The 18,002-nt window shown below is 49.6% G+C and overlaps 1 protein-coding gene across 7 annotated transcripts in view; it reads right to left on the minus strand.

Annotated features, from left to right (window-relative positions):
• Window positions 1-18,002, minus strand: part of LOXHD1 (lipoxygenase homology PLAT domains 1) — a 190,696-nt gene continuing 172,694 nt past the window's right edge. For all 7 annotated transcript variants that reach the window (XM_060310522.1, XM_060310521.1, XM_060310523.1 and 4 more), the window contains 4 exons: window positions 15,443-15,613; window positions 9,015-9,147; window positions 7,511-7,669; window positions 1-1,913 (listed from right to left, as the gene is read on the minus strand). In XM_060310522.1, coding sequence (XP_060166505.1) covers window positions 1,433-1,913; window positions 7,511-7,669; window positions 9,015-9,147; window positions 15,443-15,613 — 944 coding nt within the window. In that variant the 3' untranslated portion in view covers window positions 1-1,432. The remainder of the gene's footprint in view (window positions 1,914-7,510; window positions 7,670-9,014; window positions 9,148-15,442; window positions 15,614-18,002) is intronic.

Raw genomic sequence — 18,002 nt, forward strand, 5'->3', positions numbered from 1 at the left:
GTTTAACATGATGGACAAACCCTTCAGTGCAGGCGCTGAATTAACTGTCTGCATTTTAACTCACGTAGTCCTCATAGTAGCCTACAAGGTTGGTATTATCATTCTTCCTATTTGACAGATGAGGAAACTGAGGCCTAAGAGATGAGGCAATGTGCTCAAGCTCTCCCAGCAGGGAAAAGGAAGAGCTGGGACTCAAGACTGCTCCTTGCTGCCTCCGGGCCTGTGCTTACTGCCACAGCCTCTCTCCAAGGGTCTCCGAGAGCTCAGAGCCATGAAGCCTCACCAAGTTTACACCTGTCTGGGCTAGAGGGTCCATGGTGACACAGCAGAAATCCTGGTACTTGGTACCTCCTACAGGAAGTCTTCCTGGCCTGATGCACCTTTCTGCTCAGTCCCACCCCTGCCTCCGCAGGAAAATCAGAAGTCAGGGGCTGAGTTGTACTGCACTCCAGCTGTGATTGTTGATCAGGATGTGTGTGTGTGTGTGTGTGTGTACGTGCACATCTGTGCATGCACATGAGTATATGGTTCTCTTGCTGCCTCTCCATCAGGGTCACATCCCCTTTGAGGGCAGAGACCACATCTTTATTCTGTTCCAGTCCCTTCTCAGCTTTCAGTCCACATTGCCCACAGCAAGCCGTAGTTCTAAACACCACCGATGCCCTCCTCCCCTCCAAGCCCGGGTGCAGCAGGGACCAGGCAGTTCCAGGCACTGTTCCAGGCACCTTCTTCCCCCTATTCCCCGCACCCTATCACCTGCTCAGGTCTCCGGCTCTCAACTGTGTTATCACTGGCTGGGGCAGCCAGCCAGCACTTGGCAATGCGTCCTTTGTAAAGTGACAGAAAGACTCGTGTACCTGTTCACAGGGTCATAAATCCTTCCAGCTAAAATTCTTCCTCCTGATGTTTTTCTCTGTTTGCCCCTGGATTTATTGAAACTGGGAAAAAGGATGCATATCTAAGTGAGCAGATGCCCAGATGAGTCCTTTGCAGGGTGTGGTTGGTAATAATTTAATTAGCCCAGCTTTTCTGGGAAAATAGTGTTAATTAGTTTTTGCTTAAAATACATCATCTTGATGGCCTCTTCTTCCCCACTTCTATCCCCTGGGTGAAGCCCCAATTTCCCATCCACACCTGGCAGCAAGCTTCAGCCTGGTCACTGCTATTATTGAAAAAGAAAATGCAAAAAGTTATTTTTGTGCAGCAACGGATTATGCCACAGGTTGATGGATTCATCTGGATCCAGGAGACCCGAGAGGGTGTAGGACCCCACGAGCCGTTGCCCACAATGGCCTCTGAAGGACCATGGAGCTCTGGCCCCCAGTCCCAGCTCCAGGAGGCTTTCGGGAAAGGACTGCTGAAAGCCAAGGTGGGGGGGAGCGGGTGTGGTTGGGACAAGTTGGTGGGAAGGGGCAGCGAGGGCCTCTAGCCCTCATACGGAAGGGAAGAGGTCTCTCCAGGTGAGCCCGTCGCCCCGCTTCTGGTCCAGCCACCTGCCGCAGGTGAAGATGGTGGCCACGCCGGTGCTGGTGTTGGTGACCTCCACCTTCTCCACCAGCCAGCCGGAGCTGTAGCCGCTGCTGTCGTGCTCCAGCCGCACCTTGCGCAGCTCGCCCAGCTCCAGCGTCTCCAGGAAGAAGTGGTCGGTGCTGCCCCTCTCGAACAGGTTGCGCATCTTCTGCTTCAGCTCCCGCTTGCCCGTGTCGCCGTTGGCCCCAAAGATGGTCACGAAGACGTTGGCATCGGTGCCCGCCCCTGGCTCATAGCCCGTCGTCACGATGACCTCGTACTTGACCAGCACCAGGCTCTGGACCTTGCTGGCGAAGCTCTCCGTGGTCTTGGTGACCTCGAAAACCTTGAAGTACTTCCTCTTCCTCTTGAGGGGGATGAGGCAGTCGCAGTTGAAGAAGTACCTGGAAGCGGGGGGAGTCGGGGAGGTTAGTGCACACCAGCCAAGGCTCACGCCCTCCCCCAGGACCTGCGCATCCACAAGTGGTTCCTTCCCCAGGTGACAGGATCTTAGGGCGGGAAATGTCTGCATTAAAATGTGAAGATGGGTCTCGTTTATCTGAAAGTTGACAGGGAGTGACATCTTCATAATTTTAGTTGCTCCTTGATTTTCCTTTTCCTTTTCCCCTCACACTCCACATCCGATCCACCAGCAATTCCCACTGACCCCATCTTCACAATAGGCCCAGAATCAGCCCACTTGAAAAAGCATGCGCTCTCTCACTCTCCGCCCTGCTGCCCCTCTCATCCAAGTCACCACCACCTTTGACCTGGAACGTGTCAGCCTCCTAACTGGTCTGCCTGCTTCTCGCTACTTATCGTGACTCCTCTCCACAGCATCCAAGTGACCCTGTGGAGATGTAAGCCCAAGAATGTCGTCCTTCTGCTCAGAGCCCTCCACCGGCTTCCCAGAATAAATAAAAATCACCACCTTACAAAGGCCTGCAAGACCTTACATGATCCGACCCTCCTCCCAGCGTTTACCTTTCTGACTTGCTGTCTGCCTTTCTCTAAGCTCACTCCACGCCAACCAGGCTGATCCCCTTGCCCCTTCAAAGGGACCGATGAATGATTTTACCCAGTGTTGTCACCTTCAGAGGCGCTATGGGATCCAGAACAACGATCTCAGGCAAAGCCAAGTGGAAAAGTAGCTATGAAATGTGTGCTCCCAAAACCCTCGCACTTGGCTGAGTTGAACTATGAGTGTGTGTGTGTGTTGCATGTGCATACACACACACGCATGTGCTCATGGACAACATAGTACAAAGGGGTGCAAAGTACTTCAGTACAAAGTATTGAAGAAGCTACCACAAACAGAAGCAAGTCCAGGGCCAAGAGAAATGGTCTTGGACCAAAAAGTCCCTTCTTTACACCCTCCCCCCACCACAATGTTAGCCTCTGGGTAATGACAGTGAGTCCAATAATTACCAAGAAAGAAGTCAGAGGGCACAGTGAGAAAACACTGCATAGGGTGTAAGGGGGCCTGGGGTCTGCCCCAGCCCTGCCACCTACTACCTACGTGACTTTGATTTTCCCATTGGCAGTGCTAGAGGTTTGGACTGAACGACTGCCATGGTTTTCTTCCCATCCAAATCACTTTGGAAATAACAGCTTTGGAAATAAGCAATCCTGGCACTGGCTAATGATTTCAGGAACACAGCCCTGAAAGGGCGTGCCCAGTGGTGCAAAATCAATTTTTAGATGAAAATACATAACAGCAAAAAGAACTTGGTTTTCTGCTTGCTCACTAAATGCCTGGACTTTGCATTCGTGCATCTCATCAACTCCCACAACAACCCTGAGTCATACGTAGACTTCGTCTTCCCATTTCACAGAAAGGAAATGAAGGCTTGGAGAAGAGAAGTCATTGCACAAGTTGACACAGAGCTGGGGCCCAGAGACAGCCTGCCTGGCCACCTGACAAGCCAGCCGTTTAAAGACACTTCACAAGAAATCATTACTCTGTCTTGAGATCTCTCTGCCCCCAACTCGTCACTTGATAAATCTAGATTGTTGTTACATACCATACTTTCTAAGAGGGAGATATAATCGCATTCTTTGCTTAAACATTCACTTAAAATGTATTTCTTTATGCAAATGCCCACTAATATACATAATTCTATATAAATGCAAAAATCCTGTGATCATATGGGTGTTCTTCTAAATGTATTCTTTTTCTTTTCCTTTTTGCTTGGCTCTATCTCCTTTTTCTCTTTCCGTACCCCTCCTGCATCTCGCCTTCACCTCAGATAACCCATGTAACAGCTGTAGATGTATCTTGCCAAATTTCCCTCCATTTCACCCAACCCTGCACAGACCCACATAGACACAGACACATTCGGGACATCAGTGTTCCCTTTACAAAATGGCAGCATATAATGCATTCCTTCCCATATCTTACTTTTCTCACTCAACAATACTTCCTGGGAATTGATCCAAGTCTTCTGGTACATATTTAAATCTTTCTTTTTTTTTTTAATAAATTTATTTATTTATTTTTGGCTGTGTTGGGTCTTCGTTGCTGCACTCGGGCTTTCTCTAGGTGCAGCAAGTGGGGGCTATGCCTCATCGCAGTGCGTGGGCTTCTCACTGCAGTGACTTCTCGTTGAGAAGCACAAGCTCTAGGCACGTGGGCTTTGGCAGTTTTGTCTCACGGGCTCCAGAGTGCAGGCTCAGTAGTTGTGGTGCACAGGCTTTGTTGCTCCGCGGCATGTGGGATCTTCCTGGACCAGGGTTCGAACCTCTGTCCCTTGCATTGGCAAGCAGATTCCTTTTTTTTTTTTTTTTTTTTTTTTGCTGTATGTGGGCCTCTCACTGTTGTGGCCTCTCCCATTGCGGAGCACAGGCTCCGAACGCACAGGCTCAGTGGCCATGACTCACGGGCCCAGTCGCTCTGTGGCATGTGGGATCTTTCTGGACCGGGGCACGAACCCATGTCCCCTGCATCGGCAGGCGGACTCTCAACCACTGCGCCACCAGGGAAGCCCAGCAGGCAGATTCTTAACCACTGCACCACCAGGGAAACCTAATTTGTTGTTTTTAGTGGCTGAAAAATATTCACTGGTGTAGTTATAAGGAAATGTTTCCTAATAGACGTAATTATAAGATCACCAAAATGTGGGACCTCAGGGCTTTGTGGAGTTAAGACTCCAGCTGCAGAAGAACATGCCAGGCTGTTCCCACTGGCAATGGGGGTAGGGTCATGGGCGACAATAAAGGCAAGGCAGAGAATAACAAACAAAAACATGAACATGCTAAAAAAACCAAGTAGAATATGATCACACTTCTGTGAACAGTGTGTGTGTGTGAGACATTAGAAATATGCCAGAGAGAACAGGGTCACCAAATGCTCAAGATGGCCATCTCTGATGGGTAGGGCTTTAGAGAATTTTTACTTTGTTTTACACACTTTTTTTTGCCTTATTTGAATTTTAAAATGATTATGTATTATATATGATAATGGGATAAAACAACGATTCCACTTTGGGTTTTAAAAAAAGAAACAAAAGCCTCTCTGTGTGTCCTTCCACCGAGGTCCTGAGGATATTAGTGACGAAACAGAGCTGGTCAGAAACGCTGAAGAAGAAGAGCCAGGACTGGAATCGGTTGGAACATAAAAATTTGAGATTGTTGTGTTTATGAGATTAAATTAATTTGTATTTCATGGAAATCCAAATATTATGGTCCAACATGCTGGTTAGAAAGGACATGTGGATCCATATACAGTGCTAGTTAAGTGGTCTTTACACAGTAGAATTTAAATGTGTTCTAGAATGATGACACGAAAATAGCCACAATGATGGAACACCCCTGTACTGTCCCCTCTCTGTATAGAGGTGATATTTTGTTGGGGGGAGGTTCTCATACACCAGGAATCACAGGCTTGAGCCCAGCGCAGGTAGGTAGGCTGGAGTATGACTTCTGAGAGCCCTCCAGGCTGGAACCCCTGCCATCCTTCCCCTCCCACCAGACTCTAGAGGGCATCCAGCTCTCTTCCCTGAGAGGTGCTGGGTTATGGCCTGAGGCTACACGGCTGATCCGTGACAGCTCTAGCATCCGGGTGTCTGCACTCCCTGCACCCACTTCCCTTAGGGAAGATCCCCACCCCACAGACATCCCTCCCTCCCCTTCCAGCCCAAGCACCGTGCTGACAAAAGGCCACACTCTTGAGAATGTAGGAAAAGATGCTTCACTGGGAGTGGCAGATTCTTTCCACTGGATGAAAAATCCTATAACGGCCCCAGGACTGTGGGATGGGAAGTTCTTCACCCCCTTCCTCCTGACGCTAGAAGGTGCTGAGGGGTGCTGAGATCCTTAGCGCTCTCTCTGTCACAGCCAACACTGTGGATTTAAAGCTAACTCAGGTGGTGACTTACTATTGTATTGTATTGTTTTGTTTATTTGGGGCATTTGCAGAGGCGCAGTATCAGCAGCCATGCTCCTTTCCATAGGGAGACAGTTCAAGTTGCAGAAGGGGCTTTGACCTGGCCCTGGCTCGCTGGGTGAGCTGGAACTCTTCCAGACCCCTGTATCCCACCTCTCAAGTCCTTGTCAGTATTGCTCTTACAGGATTTACTGTTGTAAATTAATTGCTCTTTTCTCAAAAAGAGCAATAAATAACATTGCAGCCTGAGAGGGAAGCTGCTATGAGCTGAGTTCTCTCCTCCCAAATTCACATGTTGAGGCCCCTAACCCCCAAAGTGATGGTATTTGGAGATGGGGGCTTTGGGAGGTGATCAGGTTTTGATGAGGTCCTGAGGGTGGGGACTCATGATGGGATTAGTGCCCTTATATGAAGAGGAAGAGATGCCAGATCTCCCTCTCTCTTTCTCTGCCATGCGAGAACACAGTGAGCTAGGAAGAGAGGCCTCATAAGAACCCAACCCTGCTGGCACCCTGATTTCTGACTTCCAGCCTCCAGAACTGTGAGAAAAGAATGCCTGTTGTTTGAGCCGCCCAGTCTGCAGAGTCAGTTATGGCAGCCTGAGGTGTCTAAGACGCAAGTTCAAATGTGAGAACCTTTCCTGCTTGATTCCCAAGCTGGAAGCTTGGTCAGAGGCAGCCAAGTCCAGGGAGCCTGCAGGTGGCAGGTCTAATGTGGACAGACATTCCTCTGAGAAGCTGGGCTCCTGAAGGCTGGAGCCTGAAGCTGGGACCCGCCTGGTCAGGCAGGGCTGCTGCTTCTGTCCCATGCGCTTCTTGTGAAAGGCGTTGCCAGGAGCAGGGCCAGGCCGGGAGGGGCACGAGGGGAGCTGGGGGGGGGGCCGGCAGTGGTTCTGGGGGGATGTCCAGCTGCCTTAGCTGCTCTCTGCGCCTACCCTCCCCGAGGCATGCGCTGCCCTTGGCCTCCCCTTGCTCATCTCCCGGTTCCTTCTTAGTGTCTTTCCTGCCTCCCAGAGCCTCAGGGCTCTTTCTGTCTTCCAACGTGGTTACCAAGTGGTATTAATTAGAAAAACTGATGGCTGTGAACTGTTACCCAGGTAACTAAGACCCTTAATCCTGCAGAAATGCCTGACTTCCCAGAAGGCCTTGGTGGGGGAAGTGTAAATCTCCTTATCTGGGGTCCTCAGGGCCCGTGGGCCATGGGATTACTCCAGCTGGTCTCTACTCTGCCCACAGGAATGACGGGCTTTCACTCTGACTGGAGCAGCAGGCTTCAAAGCTGTATCTCTTTATCATTATACAGTGATCATGGGGGAAGGGAAGGAGAGACTCAGCCGTCTGGCCCTGTCTGACTGGCTCTTCTTTCCTTCCAGAGAAGCATCACTGGAGCACCCAAGGTCATCCAGTCTAGTCCCCTGCCTCTGGGGTAAGCCTCTGGTTCAGAAAGCTCCAGAACCAGTGTAGCTGCCTCTTCCCTTCCTGCCTCATACGCCTCCTGAGTGAGGCGACCTCAGCCTCAAAGGGGACACCTCACACCCTGCCATCTGGTCTGGCCACAGGCCCTCCCCGCTGAGGGCGTGGCCCTTCCTGGAGAAGAGGGCAGAGGCCCAGGACATACACGTTGCCGTACTCCATCTCGGTGATGGTGATGGTCTTGACGTGCCAGACCAGCTCTCTCTTGGGGATGAACCGGTCTTCCCTGGCGAGGTGGCCCACGCAGAGGGAGGCAATGTCTCCCAGATAGACGCTGTCAAACTCAAATATGTCTGTGGTCCCCCTGCAGGATGCAAAGATATGGCCAGTGAGAACTGCTCATGCCCACTGAAGGAAGTAAGCATTTACTGAGTGCCAACTGTATCCTAAGCACTGGTCTGAAGAACAGAGATAGAATAGCAAGCAAGACCTGATGTCAGGTCTCCACTGCTTAAGGGTTCAGTCTAGTTTCGGAACAAGACAATCATAACCATTAAAAAGCCCTTCCGGCTACTTGGTCCAATCAATGATTGGTAATACCGAATGGTGTTGGAGGTAGGTGAGGTCCTGGGCCTTGGACATTGGGTTGAAGAGGGTGATGAGATTCAGAGAGCAGAGGCGGGGGAAGGGAAGAGTCCTCTGATGTCGATCTGACTTGGCAAAGTCAAGGGATGGGAACAGCGGGATTGGAGGTGCAGACATTTCTCGGGGGAGTGATGACTTGGCTGGGTTCATTGAGGTAAAGTGCAGTGGAAAAGAAGGGGGAGGGGCAGTCTGCGGGGGGGGGGTCAGCTCTGACCATCCCCACTCAGAGGGGTTTGAATAGAAGGTACAGTGGGGTTATGGCAGGGGGAGACTTTATGTAGGCAATTCTGGACAGAGCGGGGAGATGAAGGGGGCTTCTGAGCAGTTCAGAGGTGGCTCAGACGTGCAGGAGGCGGTGAGAGTCTCCGGCGTGTGGCAGGCAGCCGGGAGTGCTAGCAGAGGCACCTGTTACACGAGACCCAATTTTGATTTTCCTATAAAGCATCTTAGAGGCTCTCCCCTCCCTCCCTCCTAAAAGTCTACGCTGTCTTATATGATCCTTCTGCATTCTTATGGGTGAATGTCTCCCTTTTCAACTAGACTGTGAGCTCCTCATCTGTAGGGACACAGGATGATATGTGTGATTCCCGGTCCTGCCGCAGAGTGGGCTTGCTTTAATTAATTAACTGATTTTTGTTGTAGTTTTCCATTAACTTTTTAAAAATTGAAATACATTTGACATATACTATTGTGTAAATTTAAGGTGTACAACATGTTACTTGGAAACATTTATATATTGTACTGTGATTGCCATTGTAGCCATAATTAGCACTTCTATCATATTACAAAATTATCCCTTCTTTCTAGTAGTTGGAATAATATAGATTCTAGTCTCTTAGAGGGGGCTCTCTTTAAATGACAGTCCCCTCTCTTCCCTCTTCTAAATCTCCTTGTTTCATCCCTTGGAGCTCGAATGGGGTTGGCACACAGTAGGCACTCAATAAATTCTTGCTGGTTAGGCCCATTTGTATATTTATGGCCCCCACTAAAAGGGTTGGTTCTTGGGGTCCCTCTCTTACCCACCCCACCCATCCGCATTCCCCTGTGGGCACCCCTCTTCCTACTTCCTAAACGCCCGCTGTCTAGAAGAATTTTCCACGAGAAACTCTTTGGATCGGTTCTTCCTGCCCTCCAGGATGAGCCAGACGTTCTCCCTGGTTTCGCCTCCGTTGCCAGTTTCTATGATGATCTCATAGGCTGTGGTGGAAAAGGTGGGAGAGAGTCAGCAGAGGGGAAGCAGCACCCACCATCAGAGCAGGAGCAAACTGGCCACTCCTTGCAGGTCCTACATCTGGTCTTAGATCACAGCCTTAAGGGGGTTGGGGTGGGGCGCAGGTTAAAATCGCTACAACTGAGGCACTATAAATAGAACCTGCCTCAATTTGGGGTCTAGAGTGGTGTCCTCATTTTATCTATAGTAGCAATCTCTTTGCCTGGCAAGCATGGGAGCCACTGGGAGTGAAGGGCCAAATGCCTCTGCCTCCAGGATCCATGAGATTAGGATGAGTTTTCGGAGAGACGCTGGGGCCTGGTTCTCAGGGATGGAAGATTCTGTGAGATGCAAAGTGGAGCTGGTGTGTAAAGAGAAGGGAGGAGAGGCGGGGAACTTTCTGTAGCAAGCAGTCTCATTCCCTGTCTTGTCTCAGCTCTCACTCTGGTGTCGTGCTCAGCATCACGACCTCCCTCCCCCGCAGTTCCCACAAGCATGTCAGCATTTGCCAAGTGTCAGGACTGGACTAGACTCTGGGCGACACTAGAACTCATCTCTAGCCCCAGACAGAAACACCGACTGCACCACAGGACAGAATAACCTTAAACAAAGGACCAAAATAGCATGGGAGGGAGGGTAAAGCAGGCTCCCATTACCTCTCAAACCTCATCTTCCAGTACTTTCTCCCTTGCTCGCTCTGCTCAGCCTCCGTGCCGTTCCAGAACAGGAGGCACACTCCGGCCTCAGAGCTCTGCCTTGAGCATGTCCCCTTTCTCTCCCCACCCCCACCCATGTTGGCTTGACTCACTCCCTCCCCTCCTTCCTCCCTACTCAGATGTCACCTTCTCACAGAGTCTGTCAGACCACCCAAACCACACTTCCTGCCTGATTTCCCCAGCGCCTGCCCTACTGAGCTCTATTATCTTCCCTTATCACCTAGTACCTTCTAACATGCTAAGGAGTTTACTGATTATTTTACCGTTTATTGTATTCCCCCCTCCCACTTGAATGTAAGCTCCATGAGGGCAGGGGTCTTCGTTTTGCTCACTTATAGATCCCAAGAGCCCAGAACAGTGCCTGGCACATAGGCACTCAATAAATATTTATTGAGTGAACAATGAACGATTGGGCTGATCGCAGTAAGCTTCATGAAGAAGATGGCGTATGAGCTTGGTCTTGAAAAAGAGCCATGATTATGATCAGCGGAAAACCGAGGGATGCTCTAGGAGGAGGGAGCAGCGTAAGCAAAGAGACTGAGGGGCATGAGAGGGGCTTGAAATCCACATGATCCAGCCCCACTCCCCAGGGACCGGGCTGGGATGGAGCTGGCACACGGGAGGACACAATAGTTGTCTGGAGGTTTCCCTGTGCATACAGCTCTTGCTGCAGTAAGTGAATCATTGAGGATTTGGGATTCTGGATCCAAAGGGATAGTTTGATCTCTGTGCTTTTATCTCAGAGATGTGATAAAGACAATTAGAAGGGATGGCTGTGCCTACAGCTCCATGTAACGTCAATCCCGGCCTCTCAGCAAACTGTTGCCTTTGCGACTCCTCTCAAGTCACAGGTAGAATGAATCAGGGCAAAAATGCCCACGATAGGGGAAGAGACCCACAGCACAAGCCCTGGAAGAAGAGCGAGGCTCTGCAGGCCCGACCGCTCACAGCCCAAGGACGTGAAATGGCTGTGCCACTGCCCACGGCTCGAGGCCATTGCAGGGAGGGCGTGGTCCCACTGCCATTCTGCTTTCCCAGCAGCCGGTAAAGTATTTCTGCAAACCAGACACCTGTGAATTCAAAGTGGATCCTGGGCATTGTAAAGGAAATGGCTTGTCAGAGCCCAGGAGAGGAGGCAGGGAGCGCTAGGAACCTACTTGCTCTCTACGATCAACTCAAGTGGAACATTCGAGAAGCAGCGCATGTGGACCATAAGCAATCCTCTCCTCATGGCCCCGGGGAGAAGGTAGAGAAGGAAGGTGTGTAAGTGAGGACATTTACACAGATTAGAAACAAATGTGGCCAGCTGCATCAACGGTCTCTCAATCAGCATATGTCCACCTTGGAAAGTCATTTCATCAATGGCTTGATAAAAATGTGGAAGGCATGACTCTCAGTTTTATTTATAGGTTGCTGGGAGGAAAGGACAGAGGAGGACCAGGGACCTGAAAGAGTGGGGCCGGTAGGAGCCCAGCCTAGGAGGGGTCCGTATGAGGCTCACCCCGGGGCCAACACCCATACAGGACCAGCCCGGCTGGAGAAAGTGGCTCAGCAGCCACCGTGCGAGTCACTCACACGAAGGGGCCATCAGCAAAGCCATTGAATGTGGTGAATGTGGTTCAGGTGGCAGGAGAGGAGAGAGATCTGGCCACACTTGACATCTTGCCTGGGCTCTGGGCGTGGCACCCTCAGAGGGAGATGAACCAGCAACCCAGGATGCACCGAGAGGATCCAACATCCCACCAGGTGAGCAGCTCCTGAACAGACAGGTGTTTGCCTTGAGGCCAGGACTGCAGGGGCACCTGATTCCATGCAGTAGCACCAGAGGACGCCTGGGCATCTGGTGGGCGTCAGGACCTTACTGCTCCACGTCGCCTTCCCCACCTCATGTTGTCAGGACCCTTCTCTGGCGAGCTCCTACCATGTGGTTTGCATGGGGTTGAGAGTCCCGGGCCTGGAGAGTCAGAATTATTCCCTAAGAGACACTCTCTTCCCTTCCACCGAAGCTGTTGTGTTAGAAGGCAGTGGGGTTGTGGGTACCAGCTGCCATCTTCTCATGATGTAGAGAAAGAAACAGTTAAGAGGAAAAGGGGGACAAAGACATACTAAAACCATTGTAGCCTCTGGAGACAGCCAAGTCCCAGCCAGCTCCACCTGAAACTTCCAAGTTCTGGGAACCAATATGCTCCCTTTCTGCTGGAGCCAGCTTACGGGTGGGGTTCAGGCACATACAACCAAGGGTCCTGACCACTCCTGAAATTTTCTGTTTGACCCCATCCCATTGGGACTGCCAAAGGATAGAAACTTCAAGAATGTAAATATAAAGATGATTTTTTTTAAAACAGAGCTGCCTTGTGGAGCAGTGCGTCTTCCATCCTTGGGGAGTTGGCCATCAAGTTGGACTGTATTTGGGCTGGAAATGTTGCAGATAAGGCTGCCTGAGCAGCCCTAAAAGGCTTCAAGTGCGGGTGGATAAGAAGGAGGAGGGCTGTAAAGAGGGAGACATTGGTCTTGTTGGAGGATGTTCCAGAGAGAGAGATATTTTTGTCCTCCCAGGTGTGCATGTGTGTATGCATGTGTGTGTGTGTGTGTGCATGCATGAGGGTGTGCATGTATGTGTGTGTGCTGTGTGCATGTGTATGCACATATGAGCATGTGATCCTACTGTTCAGGACTTAGCCTGGAGTGATTATAACAAAATCTCTGGAGTGAGGATCCGACATCAGTATTATTTGAAGGTTGCCAATGATTTTCAGCTTTGCCTGCACATTGGAATCACCTGCAGAGACGGATGCCTGCAGAGGATGGGGAGCAGCTTCAGGAATCGCTAACAAGAGTTGGAGGTGGGGCTTCCCTGGCGGCGCAGTGGTTGAGAGTCCGCCTGCCAATGCAGGGGGCACGGGTTTGAGCCCTGGTCCGGGAAGATCCCACATGCCGTGGAGTGGCTGGGCCCGTGAGCCACAACTACTGAGCCTGTGCATCTGGAGCCTGTGCTCCGCAACAAGAAAGGCCGCGACAGTGAGAGGCCCGCGCACCGTGATGAAGAGTGGCCCCTGCTTGCCACAAGTAGAGAAAGCCCACGCACAGAAACGAAGACCCAACACGGCCAAAAATAAATAAATAAATAAATTTATATTAAAAAAAAAAAAACAAAGAGTTGGAGGTGAAGGCAGAAAACAGGAAGCTAAACAAGGTGGGGCAATGGATCAGTCTGGAGTACCAGCCAGGCCCAATTAGGCTGCGGTGGTGCGATGAGTCGTGGTCTAGCAATCAGGATATATGAGTCCTAATGGCTAGGCCTTAGACATGTCACCTCACCTTTCTGGTTTTTGGTTTTCCTTACCTATGATATAGAGGGGTGAAGTTGCCCCCTATCTAGCTCATAGGGTGGGAGTGGGGTGGCGAGGACCCGGTGAGAGCAGGGGATGTGTGGAATGCTTTCACACACGTGAAGCTCTGTTCAAGTATGAGAGCATGTTTACTCTCACAAGTCAAGTGCCCAGAGGTGCCCCTGGGGACACAGACACAGAATGTAAGTGCCACGAGGGCAGGGTCTCTGCTTTATTCATTAGCGTGTCCCCAGAACCCATGTGTCCCCAGAACCCACACTAGGCCGTGGCACTTAGTAGGTTTTCAATAAGTATTTGCCAAGTGGTTAAATAAAATTAGCTGAGGGTTGAAATGATTGGCTTGAACTGCGGCCCTGGCTCTCCCCAGGATAAGCCTCCATCTTAGGACACGGGTGTCACTGTCTCTCCCCCTGTGGGCAGCCTAGAAGGCGCCACTCTGCCCTCTGCAGGCTCCTAGTAAAGACGGACTGATCCAGGCCGTCTCCTGGGCTCCGTGTCCCTGCCCTCCCATCTCTAGCCCACACACATCCTTCTGGAAATAATGCAAGTGATGCTTCCCCTCTGCCCATCTCCCTGCCAACCCAAATCCCGTAGGTCTTAGCAGCTGTTTGGCAGGAAATCTGGGAAGGAAGCTCAGTGGTTATTCTCACAGCCTGACGAATCTCTTCTCCCCTGAACACCAATGGCCCAAGGAGCCTCTATTGTTTGTGTTGGCATTTGTATATTAGCCTCTCCCTCTAATGAGATTGTGAGGCTCTAAGGAAAACGACCGACTGCATCTTCTTCCATTTGCTGAGCACTAACGACTTGTGTACCTACTAAGCCCCAAAGCCTAGAGAGCTGCAGAGGGCTACAAACATGAGTGATTTTGTCCTTGACCTTTGGGAGCTTACAGCTGTGTAGGGAGAACTGCACGTGGACAAAGGTCCATACAAATAAACTAGAAATCACAAAGCAGTGTGCGTCACACTTAGCATCTAAAATAAAACTGGGTCCCCAGTAACTTCTCAGTAAGTGCGATTACAGAAGCTGAGAGTTCACCCTCTGAATTAGGGCAGGAATTCCCATGCAGTAAAGCTGATAGATGAGTAGTTGGCCCTTGTTTGAATGCTACCAGGGACATCAGTGTTCACTGCCTCTCGAAGTAGCTAAGTCCATCATTGGGTAGTTTTGATGGCATGGTGGAGAAGGCTGAGTGGCTTTCCACCAAGGATCCACGCTTCCCTTGCCACGTGGTGTACAGTGCTTGCCAGGGAGTGACTGTCCAGCCAGGTATGGCATTACCCAGATGCCTTTACATCTAGGTGGAGCTGCATGACTAATAGAATGTGAGTTAATATGTTAAGGTAGGGGAGTGTGCCTTCTCCATGCTCTCTTTTCCCTCTGCAAGAAATGTGGCAGTCACGTGCTGAAAATGGCAGACAGATGAGAAGAACTTGGGTCCCTGAATCACAGTGTGGAAGGCCTCTTGCCAAACACTCTCACTGGACAGTTTATTATGTGAGTGAGAAACAAATTTTGTTGTATTTAGCCATTGAGATTTGGGGGTTTATGTCTTCAGGCAGCTAGTGTTACCTTAATAACTAAGGTTGGAAGAGCCTTTCTTCACGCTCTGCTACTGATAAGCCTTTGTCAAATCTGTTGGATGCAGATACTAGCATCTGTATTAATGAAACACTTCCCTGGTCCTGGATGGCCATCCACCTCATGGACCAATTACTCTTTCCCTTTAAACATCCCCTGAGGAAGGAACCAAAGAGAAAGTGGTTGGTGGAGAAGCTGGCTGCCCTGCACATTCTGTTTCCAGGAAGGCTTGATTTGGTGGCTGTTGTCACAGACATCAGTTGGAGAGAGTCCATGACAGAAAAATAAACCAGAGGGAGCATCACATCAAACTGCCCAGCCCAGCCCTCAGGGCAGAGTAAGCTTATACCCTGTGGGTTTTCCTCTACCCAATTAGTCCCTGTGATTTGGGGCCATGAGCTGGTACCAGTATCTTGGCTGTTCCAGGTCCACGAAACAACATTTAGCGTGCTTACTTATGCACCTCTCCAATATTATTTCCTTCATTGGGCATCTGATTCCCCTGCAGCTGTAAGAGCTCCTTCTTTAGATTTTCCAACATTGTTCCCACCTCCCTCCTGAGCTAACTCTCGTTTAACTGAAGATTCAGCCCAGGCTGAATCGAAGCAGGGCCCACCGGTCTCCACACGTACTGGTCTCCTCCAGCTCATCGTGGATCTCATTGTTGGCACAGGCAAAGTCACGGACTGTCTGCCTGTCGCCCTCATTCTTGGAGAACCAGCAGTCACATTGGAAACGGAAGGTCTCATCGCGGGAATTGTCCTTCACGTCGACATAGCTCAGGTGCCAGCCAGGAAATATCCCTGTAGGAAAGAGACATGGGGACTGGGAGCTGAACGTGCTCTCCCTCCCCTATCAGACTTCCATTCCCCCTGCCCACTGGCTGTGTGGCCCTGGACAAGTTCTCTGTCCTCCTGGGCCTTTGTCTTCTTGTTGATGAAATGAAGGGTTGGGTTAGATTATCTCTGAGACACTTCTAGCCCAGAGGCTATAATTCTCTTTGCAAAATCCTTAACTTGGGTTCATGAACTCTTAGAGGGTCGTGTATGTCCTTTAATATGTATATGTCCATAGTATGTCCACAAGGCAACCCTACAAGGAAGGCATGTATATATTCTAGTCTCACATCTTGCCTTCTCGTGCCACTTGGGGCTGTGGGGGCAGTCCCACTGTCCCCACCAAAAAGCCATTCTCTAGGATCAGACACTGCTCAAAGCAACAACTCTAGATCTTGCCATTGGTCTCAAGGGTTATAAACACAAAGAGACACACAAAGGTGGACACATACTTCCAGTCGCCCAGTCTGCAGGGAGTAGATATTAAGGCTCATGGACAGAGCACACATATTGGCAGTCCTAGTATAGCTTCATTCCCAGTGTAAAAAGTACTTCATATGTTTTAAAACATAGATCTTTACTGAAAGTGGAAAACAGCAAGTCCTAAAACAAGTTAAATTTTAAAATAGTTCTGTCGAGTTAAAAAGTGGTGAGTTATTTTATCAACAAAATTTTTTTGGCATGCATATTTTAAGTTTTATTTAAATTCAAAATGTAAATAACAAATGGTTAGTAATAAATGGAAATAACAGAATCCGAAGCAAGATATCTGGATTCATACCCAGAGCTGCCATATACATGCTATGTGACCTCGGGCAAGTTACTTCACTTCCCTGTTCCTCATCTTTTCAGAATTACATAGAATATAAGTTCAAAAAGATTAAGAAATGATGTAAAATATTTGAGTAGTAACAGTCTGGGTATTCATTTAAGTGGATAAATGTGGGCATCAAACTGCTCGAGTGTTTACATTCTATTAGATACACTTAAGGTGCTTTATTTTAAAATGTCAGTATTTATGATAAACTTTTTAAAACTCAATAAATATATTTACTTTCCTGCATTAGGGCCAGTTCCATCTGTAAGTTTGTAAATTGGTTGCTTTCTGAGATGATTCCTGATACTATCATACACTAATTCAACTGCTTAATAAGGCTCGAAGTATTCAGTCTAGAGATGGTGCATGTCAGACCCATGGAAGCAGTCCTACCAGGCTTCGAGAGCGGAACATAGGAAGGAAGAGGGAGTGAAGAGGGAGGCAGAGGAAGAGAAGACAAATCATTTGTCCTGTTGGAAGATGTCCCAGTGGAAGACATTCTTTGCTCTCCCCCAATCCCCTACTGTGGGTGTGTGTGTGTGGGTGTGTGTGTGTGTGTGTGTGTGTGAATATGAATGAGGTGATTCCCTGTCCAGGCCTTACCCAAATCAACTACAACAGGATCTCTGGAGTGTGACCCAGGCATCAACAGTCTTTAAAGCTTCCCAGGTGATTCCAATGTGTAGCCAAGGCTGAGAACTTGAGCCTGCATGGCAATTACCTGGAGGACTTTGTTAAAACAGATAACTGGGCCCCACCCCCAGAGATTCTGATTCAGTTAGGTTTGTAGTGGGGTCCTGGGGTCCAAGAATTTCTTTCTCTAACCAGTTCTCGGGTGCTCCTGGTTCTGCTGGTCCCAGAGCCACACCTTGGCTTAATGTATCAGAGTCATCTCTTCTCCAGGATGATGGTCTTTCTATGATATCATGGCAATAATGATCAATGGGAATCAATGAGAATTTTGTGTTAGTGTGTGCATAAGTGTGTGTGAGTGTTAGTGGAGGGGGATGACATTAACCAGAGAGGTGGGTCATCATGAGATCACTTCTGTTGCTGGAATGCACTCTTCACCCTGCTGTACGTGCTGGGCAGGTTTCACTCCTGAATTACACTTCCTGAGCTCCAGGCAGGGTGGTGACAGAGGAAAACAGTGAGCTCATGGGAAGGGTGGATTCTGGGCTGGCTTTGACTTTATTCACAGGCAATTCAGTGCCCCAGTGTGTGGTTGAAGACAACCAGAGGAGGAGCCTACCTGGCCCGGGTTGCCCTGGTGCTTCTTGGCAGGTTGCTCCCTTCCCTCCTCATCCCCCTTTCCTCTCTCCTCTGAAAGCATGGCATTGTCTCACCCCATCTCCAGTTCTCTTTCCAAGTTTGATTCTGCAAAGAAACTTCTTCCATGGTAAATAGCAGGCTAACCCCAACCATTCTGAGATAAAGAAGCTTCATTCTCAGCCTCATGCTCACTGCTTATTTAGTTGCCTTGTTTTGGAAATGTTGAATGTGATTAACAGGGATCCTACTACAACTTTCTAGACTAAT

This window comes from Globicephala melas, chromosome 13 (assembly GCF_963455315.2).
Source record: "Globicephala melas chromosome 13, mGloMel1.2, whole genome shotgun sequence".
NCBI classification, from domain to species: domain Eukaryota; kingdom Metazoa; phylum Chordata; class Mammalia; order Artiodactyla; family Delphinidae; genus Globicephala; species Globicephala melas.